This window comes from Talaromyces atroroseus (assembly GCF_001907595.1).
Source record: "Talaromyces atroroseus strain IBT 11181 chromosome Unknown scaffold_15, whole genome shotgun sequence".
Classification (NCBI taxonomy): domain Eukaryota; kingdom Fungi; phylum Ascomycota; class Eurotiomycetes; order Eurotiales; family Trichocomaceae; genus Talaromyces; species Talaromyces atroroseus.
In genome coordinates, this window is record NW_017971447.1 from 265,242 (window position 1) to 285,557 (window position 20,316).

A 20,316-nucleotide genomic window follows, 5' to 3' on the forward strand; every position below is an offset into this window, starting at 1 on the left:
TAACTGCTATGGCTCAAGTCATCCTTGACAAGTTCAAGTCGAAAGATTCCTTTGCGGTAGCATGTGTGAATTTTGAGCGGCACGATCTCATCGATGTGATTTGTGAGTCGAGTGAATGCCGTGACTTGGACTTAAAGCGCTTGATCTCGAAGTGTATTTCTTCTGGGAAGCCGCCAATCAATGGTGCTCTCCGGGACGACGATTTGCTAGGAGATGCTGTGGAAGCTGCTTCCCGGCTATTTGATGCCAGTAAACACTCTATTCCTCACATCTTTTTGATTTCGGCCAATCATGACACCACATTAAACACCGTATATAACGCAGTTGTCGGTTTAACGACGATCACTCTCGAGGATCATTATGATTCTGGCCCGTCACCACGCCTTGGCTGGCACATCTATCCCGAAATCAACACAAATCCAAATTCCGCGAGCGATTTTCATGATAAGATCGAGAAGGCGCTCTGCCATATTCGTTCTGGCTTTACAGCAGGAATTATAACAAACCTCCATGTCAGACTTACACCTAGTGCTAAATACGATATTCAAGTTTGCGGAAGGACATCTATCGCTTCATTGCGTCCCGGAGAGACGTGGAAGATTCTCGTGCGTGTTAGCATGCCTGGAAGACAAAGCTTTGATAGGCTTGAGCGAGATATAGGACTGTTGCTGCGTTGCAGCGATACTCCTGGAGAAATGCATAACAGAGGACCTGTTTTTGTTGCCACATTGGGATTCACCCACTCGCTGCAGCCAAGCTGCTCATTGAAAGTTGTGAAATCATGCCGTGTTCCGCTAGGATAAACGTGGTTTTTAGGGTTTCTAATATCCCTCTGGGGCCTATCAATAGATATGCATTTTCAGGGAGATAATTTTCTGAGGGGGAAGTGGTGAAATACATGGTTAGATACACCTGAGTCTTTGATGTGTTTTATTCCTGCTTTAGTCCAACTGCGTGTGCTTAGTAATAATGCTTATGTAAATATTATATGCCAATGGCGGCGCCGGAGAGCTTACCTCGGCGAAACTGCCGGTGCGGGTCGGCATCACATTCATCTCTACGTTGACAGAAGCTGCATCGTTTCAGAGATGTCCATGATGATGCGGTCTCCCCTGCTGCCAGCTTTCTGAGAATGTCAATGTCCCAACTGCAGTTGACGGTCAACCCCTGAGTTCAGTGATTCTATTTCTCGCTGGCACCATGCTTCATTTCCGCACTGAAGGCTTCAATGGGTCCGCCGTCAAATACTCCCCTTTCTTCGACAATCGACTAGCCGTGAGCGCATCGGCGAATTTTGGCCTCGTGGGAAATGGTCGTCTGTACATCCTGGAGTTAACCCCAAATGGCATCGTGCCTGCAAAATTGTGAGTCTCGACGAACGCTTCTCCCCCCCGCCGCCGCCTGCCCCGTCGACCCCGCAAATCAAACAGATTGGCAAATATTGATTGATTGATACTGGTATACAATGCAGCTATACAACACAAGATGCACTCTACGACCTGGCCTGGTCGGAGGTTCATGAAAATCAAGTTTTGATCGCCTCTGGTGATGGGAGTGTCAAACTATTTGACAGTTCCGTGAACGACTTTCCCGTTCAAGCGTGGAAGGAGCACAATCGAGAGGTGTTTTCGGTACATTGGAACCTCGTTGCAAAAGAAAATTTCTGCTCGAGTAGTTGGGATGGCACGGTCAAAGTATGGTCACCGCACCGAGCACAGTCGCTCCTCACCCTACCGACACATAGCTGCACTTATTCGGCGGCATTCTCTCCTCATTCTCCAGACATTTTATCCTGTGTGACATCGGATTCGCACATTAGGATCTTTGACCTTCGAACACCTGCCTCCGCTTCCAATCATTTAACCATGCAAATCCCGATACACGGTACATCGCCAGTGGCCGCACCTACGAAAGTTGGTGCCATGCCCCCTCAACCCGCTGCCGCTGCTCCTCCCTCGGAATGTCTCACACACGACTGGAACAAATACCGCTCGTCAGTGCTCGCCACAGCAGGAGTAGATCGGGTAGTCCGCACATTCGATATTCGCGCACCACAACACGGGCCCATAGCTATCATGCCGGGCCACAACTATGCGGTTCGCAAACTGGCATGGTCGCCACATCTCTCCAGTTTGCTTCTCACAGCCAGCTACGATATGACCTGTCGAGTCTGGAACGATCGGTGCGAGACCCAGGCAGATATTGATCCTATGCGCATGGGACCCACTGGGCCTGTTATGGGCGAGGAGGTGGGTTGCATGAGCCATCATAAGGAGTTCGTGACGGGGGTGGACTGGTGCTTGTTTGGCGCTGAGGGTTGGTGTGGTACTGTGGGATGGGATGAGAGTTTATACGTTTGGGATGTGAGGGCTTTTATGAAGCAATAGACCAGTCCGTCCTTTTATTACGTGACAAAGATGGCGTTACGGGCTTTTATTGATCATTGAGTCTGCGTTTTTTTCTATGTATGTATAAAAATATTTAATATGATTTAAAAAATAGCATTTCTTCATTCTTTCGTCAGGTTTTACAACATGTAGTCGCTTTCATAGGGCTTGTCCATTTGTATAATATCTGCACCAACGTAGTAAGCAACTAGGAGTGCTTGATTCGTTGAAGAGGATGTATGGCTAACAAGAATTTATCCAAATGCTTGATTCTCATGGCCCAATACTGTTTGTACCCCATGCATGCATGAATGTAGAGGAAACGATCATTTCGCAGTCAATCTAGCCTCAACCTTCTTCCTCTCCGCCTCCCTAACAGCCGCAATCTCCTCGCGACTGGCATCGAAAGCAACATTCACCTTATTAAATGGATTCTCCTCGCTCTTCTCAAACTCCTTTTTACAAATCTCAACGCGCTGCTGCTTCCTCAGACCCGGATACTCAACCTCGATTTCCGGTAACCGCCTAGCCTCAAAGGCAGCATAAGCAGCCTTGAATCTGCGCTCCGGGTGTCTATCAATCTTTGTATTATTGCTTGATTCCGTAAGTTCGAGCGCATCGAGCGCATTCTCGATACCGGATGCGTTGAGGGCGGCTGCTTTTCGGCTGCCCGGTAGACCTGTATCGTCGAGTTGTGAGAGATCCAGTCCGCGACTTTTCTTCTGTGCTGTCTTCGCGCCGGCCCCTTTGCCCTTGGAAGGTTGTGAGGCTTCTTCCTCTTTCAGCATGGCTTCGCGCTCGGCCTTTTTGCGCGCGGCCTCGGCCTTTTTGGCGTCTGCGGCATCTCTAATAGTTTCAAATCACGATATATTAAGAGATTATTACACGCAAAGAAAAGATTCTCAGGAAAGGGAAAGCTAGCTTACTTCTTGGAATTAGACTTTGAGCCTTGTTCCCAGTAGGCATCCTCTTCCTTGGCCTGTTTGGCGTTTGCAGCAGCCTGCTTTTGCGCAGCAGCCTCTGCTTTCTGATAAATTCTGTTGCGTTATTATCCAGAAGAAAGAAAGGATTATCCGCATAGTTGAAATCATAGCTCTTTCGCATAAGATACTGTTTGAAAAGCTGCGTCCAAATTCATGGCCGATTGCGGGGAGATGGAAATAAATGTGCGCGGGGTTGACTCACTCTGGCGTTGCCAGCGGCCTTCTTGGAGTTCTCACCGGCGGCTTTCTTTGGCATGTTCAATTAAAGCTTGTGATACACGGGTTGAAAAAAGAAGAAGAAGAAGAAACTAGCTGGTAGGATGGAAACGTCCGAAGACTGCGGAGGATTGAGGTGGTTGGTTGTATTTTTATTTTTATCGGTCGATCAGATACAGATAAAGCTTGCCGCCACCGACGGATGCCTCGGTGCCTGAGTATCTAGGAATCTACATCTTCAACTAAGCTTTTGGCAGTCAACAACTAGCTTTCTACAGTATTTCACTTAACCCCACCAGAAACTGACGCTGATGCCCGCCCGAAGTCCGCGCACATAATGCCACCAGCCTACAGGGATGTAAAGGCATTCACCTTCCTTTAGTACCGTTTCGACGTAATCCGCCTCTGCGAACCCAGGCCATGTCGAATCCCAAAGCTCGAATTCGGCAGGCGACAACTCCATAGCAGCTAGATCGACTTGGGATGTGTTTGACATGTCAATAAGCTGGCTCTCGTCCGCCTTTGTCTCTTTATCGTCACCGTCAGTTTTATCTTCAGAATTGACTGCCTCCATCCCTCGAGGGTATATCTGCGAAGCCGGCGTGTGTGGCGAGTACAATCGAATGTATTTGGCACCGACGACCTGGACTAGGATGTTATGATAGGGGTCGTGGTGTAATGGCGATATGGTCCAAGAAGGTCCGATCCATGTATTGATAATGGGATCGGCCGGGATGCCGATCTCGTTTTCGCTCTCTGATTCATTATTACCTGCGTGGTTTTGCTTCGATGAAAGATCTTTGAACGTTTGCTGCTGTGCGCCTTCGCCGCTCTTGTTGGGTTCGTTTTTCATTGTATAAGCAGCAGCAGTAGCAGTAGTAGCAGCAGCGTCGTTCTTCTTCTCCAGTTCGCGCTTCTTCCTTTTCTTCTCATACACTGATGTTCCGGGCTCAGCAGCCGGGGGGTCGATAAAGCAAAAATCCGGTACGCTGATATCCTTCCGCAAGGCGGGGATTTGAGATAGAAGATCATGTTGCGCCATGTATCCAGTTTGATGGTCATCGTTAGATCTCCAAAGGAAAGTATCTACAAACTCCGAGAAAGGCATAATGCGCTGGCCCCACCCTTCATCTGTATATGAGCGTCCAACTTCAACGGGGACAAGGCGTCGCCCGTCTAGTGTCTGGTCAAACCAGTAGTCCTTTGATGCCCAGGGTCGGTCACCAAGAGCGGGCCAGTGGCCGACGGCATCGGTGATTACAAGAGGCGTGCGCACATCCTGTATGTGGCTTTCCATTGTATAGAATGACGGCGCTGAGACACGTGGAATTGGCTTCGTCAGCTCAGGCAAAGGGGCCGATCCTGGAGGGAATAATGGAACAGACAGCTTCCTGCGCTTCGCCGCGCGCTGCTCAGTACTGTCGTCAGAGCCTGTTAACTCAGCAAGCGAAGATGTTTGTTGTTGACTCGCTCGTCGCCAGTCCTTCAAGGCCGAAAATAGAGATTCAATCATCTCCTCTCGCTGCGGTGCGCCAGTCATAATAACTGCCATGTCCAAGTATCGCACCACTGCCGCAAGCCAAGATGAGTCTCCTCCTCCTGCTCCTTCTCTGCAGGTATCAGGGGACAACTGTCGTGCAAGATTCTCCCTGATCAGACGTACAGCTAGCACGATGCTCGCGTCGGTGTAGAGACGACGCCAGCAATTCCTCACATCCTTGAATGGGAAGACGCGTAATTTCGCGTCCGCCAGACTGAGAGCGGTCTCGGTATTATCTCGAAGAAGAGAGCGAAGCTTTTCAGTGTTGTGGTCAACGCATTCTAGAACGGAGTCATCGGGCTGAGGGTTGTCGATAGCGGCCAGAATGGCGCTAGTGAGAGGCTCCATTGATGACAAGGCCGCGATCCAGCTAGATTGGTTTGCCTATCTCCAGCAAGTTGAGACGACTCTGTGAAGAAGAAGGATTGCACTGAGATTTGGGATGAGGTGAGGTGTTGTTCTGCCTAGCGTGGATCATCGAAACAATACAGTATGATAAACCCCACCACAAAAGGACCTGGAACAAACCGAGCATTTTTTTTTGGTTTTCACTTTCTAAATATCACATATACGTGATCTATATATAGATATATAGATCATTTAAAAATTTCATTCTTTATTAATGGTTATATGCAAGAAGGCTATACAATTAACTATTTTACATCTACAATGATCATTATTATAATACAGAGAGCCCAACCACATCAGTGAGGTTCAAGAAAAGTCATCACTAGGTTTGGTATGCCACTGACACCCTCAGCCCTGATAGCACTCACTGGAACTGCCACAAGACGCTCCTTGAACGCATCTTTATGTCCGCTGGGATGCTCGACGGCTCCCTGCTGAACCTGGGCCAGGTAGTCTCGCAGAGCAAGGAAATTGTCCTGCGTCTCCGGTAAATCAGCCTTGGTGGCTACGACAAACCACGGCTTTCTATAGATGGGCGGCAATGCCAATGGCGGAAGAGGGTCCCCCCAGGGCATAAACTGGCCTTCGGTGGGTGTTGAGTCTGATGCCGCGTTGCGCATTCGGTCGTATTCTCCCAGCTCATGCCACAGTTTCTGGAGTGTTTTTATGGGGCTCGCTGAGCTAAGGTCCACGACGAAGCCGAGAATGCCAGCGCGCTCGATGTGGCGGAGGAAGCCCAGACCAAGACCCCGATCCAAATGCGCATCCTCGACGAGACCGGGAATGTCTGCTATCGTGAAATTGGTGCGAGGCGATTTTTTATTTGATGATTCCACGAGTGGCCTGCCTTTGAAGTCGTCCAGGACTACGGTGCCAATGTTCGGCTCTAGGGTGGTAAACTCCCAGTTCCCGATCCGCGTCCGGCTGTTCGTCAAGGAACGAAGGAGGGTGCTTTTTCCAGCATTGGGGAACCCAACCAATCCGACGTCGGCCAAAAGCTTGAGCTCGAATTCCAGTTGCAGTGACATGCCCCCTTCCCCCTTGGTGGCAAATCTAGGACGTCCCATATTGCGCGACACAAAGTGGGGGTTGCCAAATCCTCCAACCGCCCCAGCGGCCAGCAGCTTGGGTTGGTCCATCGGTTGTGACAAGTCTAAATGGATAGGGGCCGATGGCTCCAATGCAGCCAGGTTTGACCGTCGCGGAGGTTCAAGTTTCGGGAAATTGGTGGTGAGGAAATCGGATGGAAGGGAGCCGGGATACAGCACAAAACGGTCTCGTTGTTCTGAAAACATTCCCATTGCTTGCTCCTCCCTCGGTAAAGTGCCTTTCAGCGTCTTGTATTTGAGTTCTTCTTCCTCTACGGGATCGTATCGGGACACTTCGCGCACCACTGTCCCCACGGGCACTTGGATCAGAATATCGTGGCCTCTTTTCCCGCCTTTGCTCTTGCCTTGTCCATTCTTTCCCCGACCAGCGCGAATGACGCCTTGTCGCGCCAGCTTATGCAAGCTTGTCAGGCCGTCGATGGCTTGAATATATATGCTTCCACCGCTGCCGCCGTCACCACCATTAGGCGGCCCTTCTTCGATATACTTCTCCCGAAGAAAGGATACACACCCGTTGCCTCCGGATCCGGCTACCACCGTCGTGATGCATTTGTCCTGGAAAATGAATCGCGAGTAGTCGGAAGGCGCGGGATTGAGATGGGAGAGGTCCGGGGTATGTCCATCGCTATCTCGACTGGCGGCGGTGTGCCATCGGCGGCCTCGCAACAGCTTTTGTGAAGCCCTCACAGTAGTGCGCCTCGTGCATGCGGTCGTGTTCCGGAAGGGGCAGAGGAACATGGCGTATGGTTCTGTTGTCGGCCCCAAGTCATCAGAGAGAGAAAGAGCGCGCGCGTTCGTCGTGAGAATTGCACGCTTGGCGCTGCTTATCCTCACGTGACCCGGCTTATCGCCTGTCACCAGGCACTCACTTTGCGGTATAGCTGGCTTTTCTTGTCGTATGAGATGCGTCTCGCTGCTGCATGGGGTAATGCTGCCAAAGACTCAAAAAATGGCCTCCTTGAGCTGACAGCTCACAATCATCTTGCTGATCTTTATGACGGATCACATGACCCGCCGGCCGCTCATTGGCTGCGCTAGTGAAACGCCAAACCAGAACGGTGGAATGCTAGCGTGCACCGCGCTATGCCCGAAACAGACGTTAGTCTGTAGATGTAGACGGAGTATACTTCCAGATTGACTTCCTGAGCTAACTTTGTGTCAGACCTGGTATAACTATAGACCGTACCAGTCTAGTCGCTCCTGAGGCCCGCCCGGGAGGCATTCCGGTGGTCGCGTCTACTATTTGTCGGGGAATCACGCCCTGGCACCCGGCGGATTTCTGTTTTTGCCTGTCTGGTAGGCTTGTGGACCTCTCTCTCCCCCTCTCACATTCCCCCTGATTCTTCCCGGGTACATTACTACCTAATATCCTAATATCCTAATATCATGCCAAGCGCCTTGTCCAAGTGTCGGTGTGGTTGCTGTGAAATAAGTATACTGCAAGACCCCAGTCGGAATAACAGGATACCGACTGCATGAGAAATGTCATCTGACTCAACACAGACAGACTATGTGAAGAGAAGATCGGACAAAAGCCATGTGTTTCCTGCAGGCTCAGCCACAGCCCGACTGGAGCGGTGAGTGCGAGATAGAACAAACGGCCGTGCAGCTGTTCTTTCGAGGCAATGCCCGACGTCAATATGTAAGATGTAAGATGCAAATCAGCCAGCCTGACAACTTAAACTAGAATTGCATGGCTAGTTGCATCACTTACAGATCTATATGTATGGAGTGCGTAGTTAGCAGCGCAAGAACTCGTCGGCCCGAACTCTCGGAATGCAATTTTAAGGCTACATTCACACCGCCAGGCCAAGCCGTTTCACCATGACTTCTGATCATTGATGATGCAACGTCAGGCCAGCCTATAGGCCAATCGCGATATGGACTGCATTTGGCCGAACGCACCTGACTTCTCCCTCGAGTTGGACATGGATTGTTGTAACGTAGGAGTATGGAAGGGCACGGATTGCTATCCCATTGGCGCAACGACGAGGGTTTCCAGGAGAATTATTTATATATGGACAAACCTATCTCACCGCATATTCTCCGTTCCGCCAGCGTGGTACAAGTACAGAGCCTTTCGTCATGGTGGATAGCGGAGATTAACCAAGGAATCCTTCCAAGCCCGCAACCGGACTCCTGGGAAAATAGTAGCGTATCACGTCGTGTGTACGCCACTTTTAGTGATTTTTTGACTTTTCGCTTCTCGCTTTTTAGTTGCTGCTAGTGCCTTTTTCAAGCCCTTGGTCCTGTTCCCCGGGTTAAGGTGCCCTGTCCCGGAATCTTTGCGTGTGTTCCTTTTCCGGAATTTATTGGCCCTCTTTGAAGAAGCCCTCCCCCTCCCTTCCCTTTTTTTGGGTCTACTTTTGCCTGCACATACAGATTTGTAATCATGCTACTAGGTAGTATGGAGCATGCGTATCAGCAGCTGCGTGTTAAGTTATTAGGTTTAATATATGTACGGACTGCGTTCGGACCACTGCTTGTATACATGCATAGAGCCTTGCATCATAGGTTGGACGTCAAATCCTCGCTCGCCCAAACAGAAATACGAGTATTCAGTCGGAATCGTAATTGTAGCAATTGCAGTGCCAGCATCACTTGCTTGCTCTCTCTTGTTTCTTTCTTTTTTCTTTTTTTCTTAATTTTTTTCTAACACAAGGCGCCACTGGCGCCTTGTGTTAGCACGTAGCAGAACAGATGCCCGAAATCTTAGCAGCCCCTTTCTTTAGTCCAGCCAGCCCTTGTTTGTCTAGCAACAGATCGTTGCTCACTAAAATCCACTCATCTCCCCACATCTGGGCTAATACTAACTCACTTGTGGATCGGGCCTTCTTTTCTTTTTTTTTTCCCTTTTCGCTATCCTAAGGCTGGTCCTGCGTGTTACCTGTCAGAAGCTTCCTTGGAACCCTAAGCCTAACGGATCATGAAGGGATCACAGAATGGATATTCGCCTTTAAAACTGTGGCCCCTTCCTCGCTTCTTTTCTCTTTCTTTTGCTTTTGCTTTCCTATTTGTCAAGGCACTAAGTGGGATCGAACGACGTTTAAGCTTTGGTTCTTTTCGTTTGCAGACGTTGGGATTTAACTATCGGTCTTCCCTCCCTCCCTTTCTCTTGCTTTCTGCTCTTCTCTCCCTCACCACAGCACATCATCGAGCCATACTATATCTGACCGGACGACGACGCCCTGGCTCTTGATGCGTTGACGTCCAAGGCTGCCCTTTATATAAAGATCTTCTTGCACATCATGCGGCCTCAATCGCACAGGCTTCCATCCAAGCGGTGGTGGCAGAAGAGCAGCACTTTCCCATGGAACCAGTTTATTGTCCTGGGTATGTCCGTCCCCTTCTCAGCCTCTAGAAGGCATACCAACCAAAACAGCTCTGACCAGAAAACAGCTCTTGTCCGCATCTGTGAACCCATTGCGTTCATGTCGGTCTTCCCCTACGCTTACTACATGGTCGAATCTTTCCATGTCGCGGAAAACGAGCAGAAGATTGCTCTCTTTGTTGGCATGATCACATCTGCCTTCACCTTTGCTGAATTCAGCAGCGGAGTTTTCTGGGGCCGTCTAAGCGACAAAATCGGCCGGAAGCCAGTCCTCATCATGGGCCTAGTGGGAACCGCCATCAGCATGCTCGTTTTCGGCTTCGCGCCAAACTTTCCAACAGCCCTGGTGGCTCGCGCTCTCGGTGGCTTGCTTAATGGCAATATCGGCGTCCTACAGACGACAGTAGCAGAACTAGTGACCACCAAGGAAGACCAGCCCCGGGCCTACTCCATCATGCCCTTCATGTGGTGCCTCGGCTCAATCATCGGTCCTTATCTGGGTGGTGCTCTAGCCCGGCCTGTTCTCAGCTATCCGCACCTATTCAAGCAAGGCACTATTTTCGACCGGTTTCCCTTTCTCCTTCCCAACCTGGTATGTGTCGGTGTTCTCATTACCGGAATCTCCATCGGCATTCTCTTCCTGGAGGAAACACACGCCGAAAAGAAGTATCGCCGAGACCGTGGCCTGGAATTCGGCCGGTGGTTGTTGGGCCGATCCTCGAGGCGTCTGGAAGAGGGCCCTGCACTCATGGAGGACAAGGATGCGCTCATCGACGATGATTTCGAAGACCAACCTCCCGAATACCGAAGCCGGGAACCCTCTCCTCGCTCATCTTCTGTGGGACATGATCGTCCACGTGGAATTGACGCCGACCTTGAGGAGCTACAGCAGAGCCGTCCTGTTGGTTTCAGCGACGCATTGACTCGGCCGGTTATCTGCGTTATTGTGGGATACGGAATTCTAGCTTAGTATGTTTCTATTTTCACATCACATCAGTTCACGTAATTAACGTTCCGGTCCAGCCACAGTGTAGCTTTCGATCAGTTGATGCCCATTTTCCTCAGTACACCACCGTCGGATGAGAGCGTCCAGCTACCTTTCAAATTCACCGGAGGCTTGGCCCTTTCGACCAAGGACATTGGCTACATGCTAGCCGTCCAAGGCATCTACTCTATGTTCGCACAAATCTACCTATTCCCAGTTTTAACTGAGCGTCTTGGTACACTCCGAACTCTTCGCTTGGCCTTGTTCACCTGGACGCCCCTCTACTTTGCTGTCCCATTCCTCGTTTTACTGCCGAGCGCGCTACAAGTGCCAGCTGCCTACGTGGCCTTGCTTGGCAAGATCACGCTGCATGTCATTTGCTTCCCAGCGACAAATCTACTCCTTGCCAACACGGTCTCCTCGCCAAATGTCTTGGGAACGGTCAACGGATTGGCGTCATCAGTTGCCAGCCTAAGTCGAGCCCTTGGCCCTTCAATAACGGGGCTCTTGCACTCGAAAGGCTTGCACAGTGGCTTCTCAATAATTGCCTGGTGGGCTTTGGGAATTGTTTGCGTGCTTGGCGCCATCGAAAGTCTCTTTTTGCAGAGCACAGATCAGAAAAAAGAGAACACGACCGAAAACAACACCGACGACCAACCAGCAGCACGCTCTCTGCCAGAGGAGGAGGTCAGGCTACTCTCCAGCATGTGCCCCAATTGCGAGACTTCCGACGAAGCCGAAACGTTGGTTGACGACAGATTCGAGAAAGTCTGAATAGACCGGCATGTCTCTACTTGCACTTTATGCATGCCACGTTACTTTATCATTTTTGACTTTTCTTTTCATTTTCAAGTTCAATACTGTGCCGGTAACAGTATTAACAGGGTTTATTTGACGCACCCTTTTATTTCGGATTACAACGTATTAATACAGATATCGGGCATTATTCTTTTGGTTATGTTTTGAGCGTGACATACAAACTAGCGAGCACAACGGAGGAGAGAGGGAAGAAAAAAACTTCTCAAATAAACCGCAAAGATGCGGGCTTTTTTTTTTTCTGGTTTTTTTCAGGATGACTAATTTACATTTAGGAGGGATATTTTGTCATTCCGTCTTGCGTCTTTTTTTTTCTTTTCTTTTAGCATCGCACCACTTGGGCACCATGACAAGGTTTATGAAAGAGCATTTTATTGCGTTGCATTGCACTAAAATTATGTGAGAGGGAGGTATTTTGAAACAAATTTAGCGAGTCATTTTGATATACACATCCATTTTTGATAGAAAGTATAAGAGATACATACACACATAAATACACACCTACAGTACAGAAAAAAATAGTTGTCTACAGTGTAATACTCTTCTCTTTTACACACCATGCAGCTACATAAACTGCGGGTTCGTCTAACTATGAGTTGGCATGATATCCATGGCATGAACGTATATGTACATCATCAGTTCAGTTCGGAATCTGACGAACCTCGTTACCTAGGTAATAAGCTGGGCGCTACCTAAGTACATGGCTTACAACTGTAGTCAACCTACCTAGCTTGGTAAGGGATATATATACACCGCCATGTCCATCACCCACGTCATTCTATACCTATCCTTGATTTCCTGTGGGCCAAAACAGAACTGCATCGGCTGGCATCTTGGATCCATGGCAGGTTTGACAGCTCGGAGTATTCTGTAGACGTGCATTAGTCCCTACCTAGGTAGCCCGTCTACTCAGATTGGATTTCAATTTCACCCGGACAGGATACCAAGCTGAGTGGACTATTGTATATCTGTACAACATGCCTACCTAATCGTACGTATTAAATCGTGTGCACAGATTGCACTAGACGGGAATGAAACACCACGGATTTCTTCTTCTACAGAACTCTTCCCTAATGAACTTCTCGCCATAGAACGCCCTTTTCAGTCCGTGCAGCAGTTTGTATGTGGACCAAGCTGAGATTCGTGCCTCCGACTGATACCTGCATATGTAACTACTTCTATCTGAATTTCAGGTTCTATTCTTGTAATTTTTCCACAGGGAGTATCATGACGTTCATGAAGACTTCCTCCATCGTCGGCCCAATCAAGTTGTATGCCTTAAGGACCGTTCCGTATGACTGCGAAGAGCTTCCCATTTCACTGACAGTGGAAATGATGCCGTGGTTTCCAACTAAACACTCCATCCCCACCATGATCCTCCCTAGTGCTGTTCGGTCAAGGGTAATATCGAACTGAACGAGGCCATTTGCGTCCCAGTAATCCACAACTTCGATACCCCACTGGCCGAGAACCGATCTCACCTCTGTTTCTGCTACGTATTTGTTGACAGTATCCAATCGAAGTGCCCGGATTTCATACAAATCACCATACATCTCTTGCAAAGATGAAAGTGAGCCCGCAGCGAGTATGCGTGTAGATACAATGGCCACTTTGCTTGCGAGTGCTTCAGCTTCTTCCATGCTGTGGGTAGTCAGCAAGATGGCACGGCCGCTGCCCACCCGCCTCAAGGCCTGCCACAGGATACGTTTAGCTCCTGCATCTTGTCCTGTGGAAGGCTCATCCAGTAGTAAGAGCTGCGGGTTACCCAGGAGAGCAATGGCGACCGCTAATTTACGCTTGGTACCGCCACTCAGCGCTTTGTGTGCCTGGTATTTGAACCGAGAAATATTGAGAGCCGTAAGTACCTGGCCTACATTGCTCTGTACGTTCTTGAGTCCTTTCACAGAGGCGTAGAATGTAAGCGTCTGTTGGACAGTGAGGTTGTCAACGGCGTCCTCTTGAGGACACACCCCGATGTCCATCCGAGCCTTGCGAGCTTGATCCACGACAGATATTCCATTCACGTAGATGCTTCCATGATATAGTTTCAGTTCCCTTTCGAATCATGTTAAAAAGTGTGGGTTTTCCTGCACCGTTGCCTCCCAGTAAGGCCGTTGTTTCATTCGTCGATATATCAAAGGATATATCTTGCGACGCTGTAGACAGACCGAACCACTTAGTTACCTGTGAGTCGCGTAAAATCTGGACCTAGATATTGATTCATAACGTACGCAGCCAGGTAAATTAGTGAGAGCGCGACATGCACACCTCCTTCGATAGCAAAAGTTCACCGGCTGAAAAATATTGATACAATATACATGCCGAGATAGGACGCAATACCAAAGAATAAAGATACCAAGCAACTAAGACGGAGCGTACGAAATTCGATTGCCGTTGGGACCGGAGAACAATAGTCCCCAGACAACCCATGCTATTAGTGAGTGTTAGTAGAAAGCATATAGAAGAGGTTAGAGATGACTATCGGCGATACTTACCTTCTATCAGAATGAATTGGATGTCAAATAGTAAATAAGCAACCCACAATGCCAAAGGCGATACTCTGTTGCTATACTGCAGTGCTCTGACGTGGGACTTTTTTTTTTTTTTTTTTTTTTTTTTTTATACGCTGCTCGAAAATGAGTATTGTTCGGTTCTGAGAGTATCAAGGTAGGAGAGTTACTTGGGTAAATTACCGCAGTGGAAGCTGCAGCCACAAACACTAGGACGACAAGCATCTGGAGAGGCAGAGTCCTCCATTCGTGTTTTATAGGGACATGATTGAGAACCTGCACGCTGCTACTGACTTTTCGCGTCAGTCCTGCAGACGCCGTCATGTTGCTCATTCTATTTGTCACATAATCAAATGCTTGCAGTCCAATCCCTAAAATACGTAAGCAAAAATACTCATCGCACACTGAAGTGCAACCAAGGATGAGAACTACTTACCAGTTGCGTACGGACTCGCGACATGAAAGAACGTATTTATTCCCGGTTCTGGAGACCGTAACCCGAATCCAATGAGTCCTTGGGCATCTTCTATAGCCTTAAGAATGCCATCTTCCTCTCCTACTTTGACCACACTGCCAGGTATAAGCTGTGCAGGTGACTGGCTACCTGTGCTATCGTATTGGCTTAGAAAAGAAGACCTGGATCAAAAAATGTTAACTCCGATAAAAAGCCACTTTTTGGAACGGAGGCAGTCAAACGTACACACTATCCACAAGCAGCTGATCCTGCACAGCTCCTGAAAAGCAGTTGTTGGGACCGAGGACAGCAATTTTGTCGCCTCCCGTGGATTCAAAGTCTTGAATATCTCCTAGTGGTGACCCACTATAAAGATAGTTTCGTTGCATATCGCACGTCGTCAAAGTATCCCAATGTCGGATATATTTGAAGAGAGCAGCGGCGACTACAATTGGGATCGCCAGATTGACAAGATATACAAACCAGCCAGACCGAAGAAGCATGTATCTTTTTCGAAACACAAGCCACACTTGCCGCAGCATCCCAACAGCCCTGCCAACTTCAAGATCTAGATCTGAAAGGTTGTGAAGCTCATCTTCAGGTTGGTCGTCCAACATTGTCTGCACCGCTTCGTCTCCAATGATTCCATCGCCACTAAAACGTTGAGCTTCCATCGAGTCCGAGGTGACTCTAAGAATGGCCAGTTCCAGTGTCGGGTATACGACATCGCACACTTTGTTTGCGCCTTCCAGATCCAGGACCTTGCGTGTAGCCTCGGTAGAGTTACCCAGTTTCCATGTAGAACATTGATTCGTGTCTGAGTTTGTGATGCTAATTACTCGGTAGCCATCTCCATATTGGTCTTTTAGGCCAGTACTTGGCCCTTGACAAACTACACGGCCTCGATATAAAATAATAATATGGCCTGCTAGCACATCGGCCTGTTTGGGTGATTAGCATTAATCAGTCTCAGGCCACGAGTCCAAGAAGAACTTCAGGGGAAGGAGAGATAGAGATATCTCGTCTAAGAAATGCGTGGTAATCAAGGTTGTTCGCCGGTCTTTCCTTTTTTGAATGATATCCCATATATTCCGTCGTGACAACGGATCCTATAGATTTAATCAGACACTTCAATCCTCGTCTTGGAGAGATTGGTCACACGCAGTGCAATGCCTTCAGACGGGCTCAAGGTCGTATATGTTCGATTCACACTCCACATAATCCTTTCGACGAGGAACGTCTCCGCTTAAATATATGTTCTTTCATACTCTGCAACTGCAAGCTGCTGACAGTATGCCTAGCTTTACTTTCCCCTACTGAGTTCGATCTTCCAATCAACGGCCCAATTCCTTCGCTACTCCTCGGGCCGTATCAACATTAGAAGTGTAGAAGGACGGGCTCTATTTTGACCGCGCTTAGAGCGGCTTTTGAGTTAAGATGCTTGATAGATGTGTAAATCTGGGCAAAATAAGGTGCGTGGGAGCGCACGTACAAGACCTGAGGCTTCACCTTGTGTATATACGCTACTTTGCTGACGCTGAGACATTCTTTTTGATGTTTTTAGGGTTAGCGATGGACATAAAAATACTCGTGACAGTTCTAAATTTATAACAGCAGAGATAGATAGACACCCGTACTAGCCCCTAAACGGCAAGGCGCCGTCAGTTATCTCCCGCCAATCAGCGCCACCGATCGCAGTGTGCCTTGGAGCCTTCCGTCGGCCGCGCAGGAAGAGATCCCACAGGCTGTTCCTCCTCTGTTTGTTGTGTCGCTGCTTGGGTCTATCGCCGTCCCTCTTGCTCGAGAACTATAGAGACACTGCATTATAGATCGCAGACTCACCACTCGCTCTGTCGAGCACGGACACTCCCCCCTTATCAGCCCCGTACTCCCCGTCGAACCCCGCCGTGAAATCTACCCGACTCTCCCAGTATTCCGTACTGTCGATGAAAGTCATATTACATTGGCTTGGAGAGAGCGTCATGGATATTGCGCTTAATAACATATGACTGTCAGATATCTGTACTTGGCACGCGAAAGAAGTCCCATCGCTAATGTATGGTAATTATGCCGGACTCGCCGTCACAGCCTGGCACGTCACCCGGATATACACCTACAGCAACGACAGGAATCAAGCGATCACGGTCACCTGATGAGTCCCCCAATCCCCTATTGCAGCGCCCTTCTGCCAGTCACAGCGGAAGCAAACCGGCCTCTGCAATGAGCGCCAGGGGTCCCCAGTCGTCAACCAGTGCGCCTGCATCTGCATCTTCCTTTCGCAATGTCTCCGCCTGCAACCGCTGCCGTTTGCGCAAGAATCGATGCGATCAACGTCTTCCTCGTTGCCAAACATGCGAAAAAGCCGATGCGAAGTGTGTCGGCTTTGACCCAATCACGAAACGCGAGATACCTCGAAGCTATGTCTTCTTCTTGGAGGCGCGTGTCACGTACCTTGAAAGGTTATTGTTGAAAAACGGCATTGAGTTTAAGCCCTCTTCTGCCTTTGATGGCGAGACGGAAGTGCGCGGAACAGCTCAGGATTCAGAACAAGACGTGGCAGAGGCTGGCAGCACCTCGAGGGACAAGAAGAAGAAAGAGAAAGCCCTGACAGAAAAGAAGGACACTATCAACAGTCAGCAGCGCGATGCCCCGGCCTCTGGCAAGAGTCACGAGCAGGATTCCAAAGAGCACTTGGATCAGTTAGTGTCCAACATTGGAATGGTCTCAGTACAGGCCATGTCAGATTCGCGTTACCTGGGTTCCACATCTGGTCTATCATTTGCTAGACTTGTATTTGCGGCCGTCAAAAGTTCTGTGAACACAAGTGGATCCGAGCCCAGCTCGGCGCGGTTGCATGATCGTAAGTCCTCAACTAGCACAGGTAGTACGATACGAGAATCTATTTTCGGTCTGCAATCCCGTCCCTTGATGAGGCAAGCTGCGTTTCCCGAGCGCGAACTTGCTGATAAGCTGGTTGCACTGTATTTTGAGCATGCGAATCCGCAGATGCCTATTCTACACCGAGGTGAATTCATGGAGCTTTTAGACCGAGTGTACAAAACCGAAGAATCCGCAAGGGGATCTCGTGATTTGTATTTATTGAATATTGTTTTTGCTATCGGCGCCGGTATCATCTTTGAAGGGAGAAGGTCATCAGAAGAAGGTGAAGATGAAGACCATGACGGGAATGTTAGTTCTGGAAAGAAGTCATCACCGTTTCACTCTGCCAAGAAACAGAAGCTGTCAGGCTTCCAGTTTCAGCCGGAAGAGTACCATGCATCTGCAGTCGTGCACTGGGAGGCTTTCTTGAGCTCATCGCCTCTGTCCGATGGTTCTGGAGGAGGTCTGGACGAGCTACAGGCCTATTTGTTGTTGGCTAGTTTTGCACTCCTGCGCCCTGTTGCTCCAGGCCTTTGGTATATTGTCGGAGTTGCCGTCCGCCTTGCGATTGATCTTGGTCTCCACCATGAGGATGGTTCTGGTGTAGACTCGATTGGAGAAGAAGATGTCCAGTCCCCAAACCATCAGACTCATCCGGATCGCGGTCGACTTCAGTGGGTTCGTGACAATCGTAGACGGCTTTGGTGGTGTGTTTACAGTTTTGATCGACTTGTCAGCACCTGTGTTGGCCGTCCCTTTGGAATAACAGATCAGGTTATAACCACCGAATTTCCTTCCATTCTCGATGACCGATTCATCACAAAGAGTGGCTTTCGCCCGCCGAATCCAGAGAAGCCCAGTTATAAGCACGTTTCTTACCATTATTTTAGATTGCGGTTATTGCAATCAGAAATCCAAGAAGTTCTGCAATATCAACAAGCACGTTTTGTGCGACGGTCAGGGAAGAACAGTCAAAATCAATTTATGCACACTAAACTTCAATCGGCCTTTCTTGACCGATTTGATTCATTCCGTTCGTGGCGTCGGGACGTTCATCGCCGCTTGCTGGAATGGAAAGAGGCTTCGCCGACGAAGAAGAACACAGGAGTGCAGTTCTCCATTGAACTTTTTGAATTGAATTACTACCAGGCTTTGATTATGCTATACAGGCAGACGCTTACCGTTCCTGCCGCGCTGGCCGGCGAACTCAGTCCAACGGAGGATGTTTCAAGCCCGCCATCTTTTGACATTGATGATAGAGAAGATGAAGACGACATTTATCTTCAGATAGCCGAAGCAGGCCAAAAGGTCATTAAGATTTACCGGCAATTGCACCGTGTCCGTCTCGTGAATTATACATATTTGACGACTCACCATCTTTTTATGGCTGGTAAGATTCTTTTGTCTTGTCGACCTTGGTGATACGCTAATGAAGAACAGGTATATCATTTCTCTTTGCAATCTGGCACTCGCCTGTTGTGCGTAGTCGCTTGGTAAGTAGTGGAAGTTTAATCATAAATCTTGGTAACTCATCATTGATGATATATAGACTCTGGACGATGTCGATTTCACTGTACTTGCTGCAACGTCCATTCTGAGCGATCTGATGGAAGTTTGTCCACCAGCAGAGATATGTCGGGATGCATTTGAAAGAATGAGCAGAGCTACAGTCCGCATGGGCTCAAAAGGGTTTGCATCGCAAGCTGTGGGCGGGGTTTCTCTTACAGCATCTACCAAGTCATTAGCGTCAACGACCGACAACACCAATCGTACTGGGGCTCAGAACACTCACGGAACATCCGGACAGCGGACAAACACCCAAAGACCCACGCGGCGGCCTCCTACCTTTGATATGGATCTCAGTGATCTGTACCAGAGTCCTACCAGCCAGCAACAAGCAAACCATCCTAGACAACGATCTTATCAACCGGCAGTGACAGCCCAATCCGAACAGTATCAAACCGGCTCCGGGTTCCCCCAGACCTACACGGGATACGAACAGCCTTCGCAGCAGCAACAACCATATTATATGACCCATTCACCTCAGAGCGTGGGATCGGCACCCCCTGCTTTTACACCACCAGCACAGCACGAACAGCCGCATAGCTTAACGGATCTCAGCCTCGATTTTCTTGACTTCGCCAACCATCATAGCATCAACCAAGACACCGCCATGGGCAATCACGACGGTAGTGGAGCAACTTTGGAGACCATGGGGCTAGGGCTGGGGGCTTTCAACCAGCATGACGTGGAAGGCACTGGGATAAACCTAGCAAGTTTTGGTTTAGAGGCGGATTACCTGCGAGATCTAACCACTGATGGCTCAGGATATGATCTGATGGATGGCTACTGGTTTGGCATGTCTGGTGGAGGAGGAGCTACTGGGATTTAGAATTGATAAAGAATATATATATGATACCCTTGGCAATTTCGCTGTCCCATGATTCAAGCGACTACGTAGCCAGTTGCTGCAGAATCATATGTAAGATGGATGTGTGTCCCTGATCCAAAGGCCTGCGATCTCGAAGAACAGCGCCAATGAGAAACAGTTGGGCACCAATTCAATTCAGAACATCTGGAGACGAACAACTCATCGTGCATGGGGCTTAACTATATAACTATACCCCAGGCCGACTGAGAAGAATTGCTGCCTTAGGGATAAGGTTAGTGCGCTGTTGCTCGGCAGTTTGGCTTGTT

The 20,316-nt window shown here is 49.0% G+C and overlaps 6 protein-coding genes across 6 annotated transcripts; 3 read left to right on the forward strand and 3 right to left on the reverse strand.

The window, feature by feature from the left end:
- Positions 1-1,200: 1,200 nt before the first annotated feature.
- On the forward strand, positions 1,201-2,387 carry UA08_08667 (hypothetical protein; the record flags this gene model as incomplete). The annotated part of the gene is made up of 2 exons (XM_020263770.1): positions 1,201-1,364; positions 1,472-2,387. 2 exons carry the CDS (start codon positions 1,201-1,203, stop codon positions 2,385-2,387), a joined length of 1,080 nt encoding a protein of 359 aa, XP_020116217.1.
- Positions 2,388-2,713: 326 nt separating this feature from the next.
- UA08_08668 (hypothetical protein) lies at positions 2,714-5,474 on the reverse strand (the record flags this gene model as incomplete). The annotated part of the gene is made up of 4 exons (XM_020263771.1): positions 2,714-3,233; positions 3,314-3,414; positions 3,573-3,617; positions 3,894-5,474. 4 exons carry the CDS (start codon positions 5,472-5,474, stop codon positions 2,714-2,716), a joined length of 2,247 nt encoding a protein of 748 aa, XP_020116218.1.
- A 310-nt stretch (positions 5,475-5,784) lies between these two features.
- UA08_08669 (hypothetical protein) lies at positions 5,785-7,381 on the reverse strand (the record flags this gene model as incomplete). The annotated part of the gene is made up of 2 exons (XM_020263772.1): positions 5,785-5,790; positions 5,903-7,381. The coding sequence occupies 2 exons, from the start codon at positions 7,379-7,381 to the stop codon at positions 5,785-5,787; spliced, it is 1,485 nt and encodes a 494-aa protein (XP_020116126.1).
- Positions 7,382-9,891: 2,510 nt separating this feature from the next.
- Positions 9,892-11,733, forward strand: UA08_08670 (hypothetical protein; the record flags this gene model as incomplete). Its single annotated transcript, XM_020263773.1, has 3 exons — positions 9,892-9,976; positions 10,043-10,943; positions 10,998-11,733. 3 exons carry the CDS (start codon positions 9,892-9,894, stop codon positions 11,731-11,733), a joined length of 1,722 nt encoding a protein of 573 aa, XP_020116125.1.
- Positions 11,734-12,971: 1,238 nt separating this feature from the next.
- Positions 12,972-16,285, reverse strand: UA08_08671 (hypothetical protein; the record flags this gene model as incomplete). The annotated part of the gene is made up of 8 exons (XM_020263774.1): positions 12,972-13,806; positions 13,960-13,983; positions 14,155-14,206; positions 14,271-14,367; positions 14,469-14,656; positions 14,722-14,921; positions 14,986-15,680; positions 16,232-16,285. The coding sequence occupies 8 exons, from the start codon at positions 16,283-16,285 to the stop codon at positions 12,972-12,974; spliced, it is 2,145 nt and encodes a 714-aa protein (XP_020116124.1).
- A 521-nt stretch (positions 16,286-16,806) lies between these two features.
- On the forward strand, positions 16,807-20,011 carry UA08_08672 (Positive regulator of purine utilization; the record flags this gene model as incomplete). The annotated part of the gene is made up of 3 exons (XM_020263775.1): positions 16,807-19,009; positions 19,060-19,112; positions 19,169-20,011. 3 exons carry the CDS (start codon positions 16,807-16,809, stop codon positions 20,009-20,011), a joined length of 3,099 nt encoding a protein of 1,032 aa, XP_020116123.1.
- Positions 20,012-20,316: the final 305 nt, after the last annotated feature.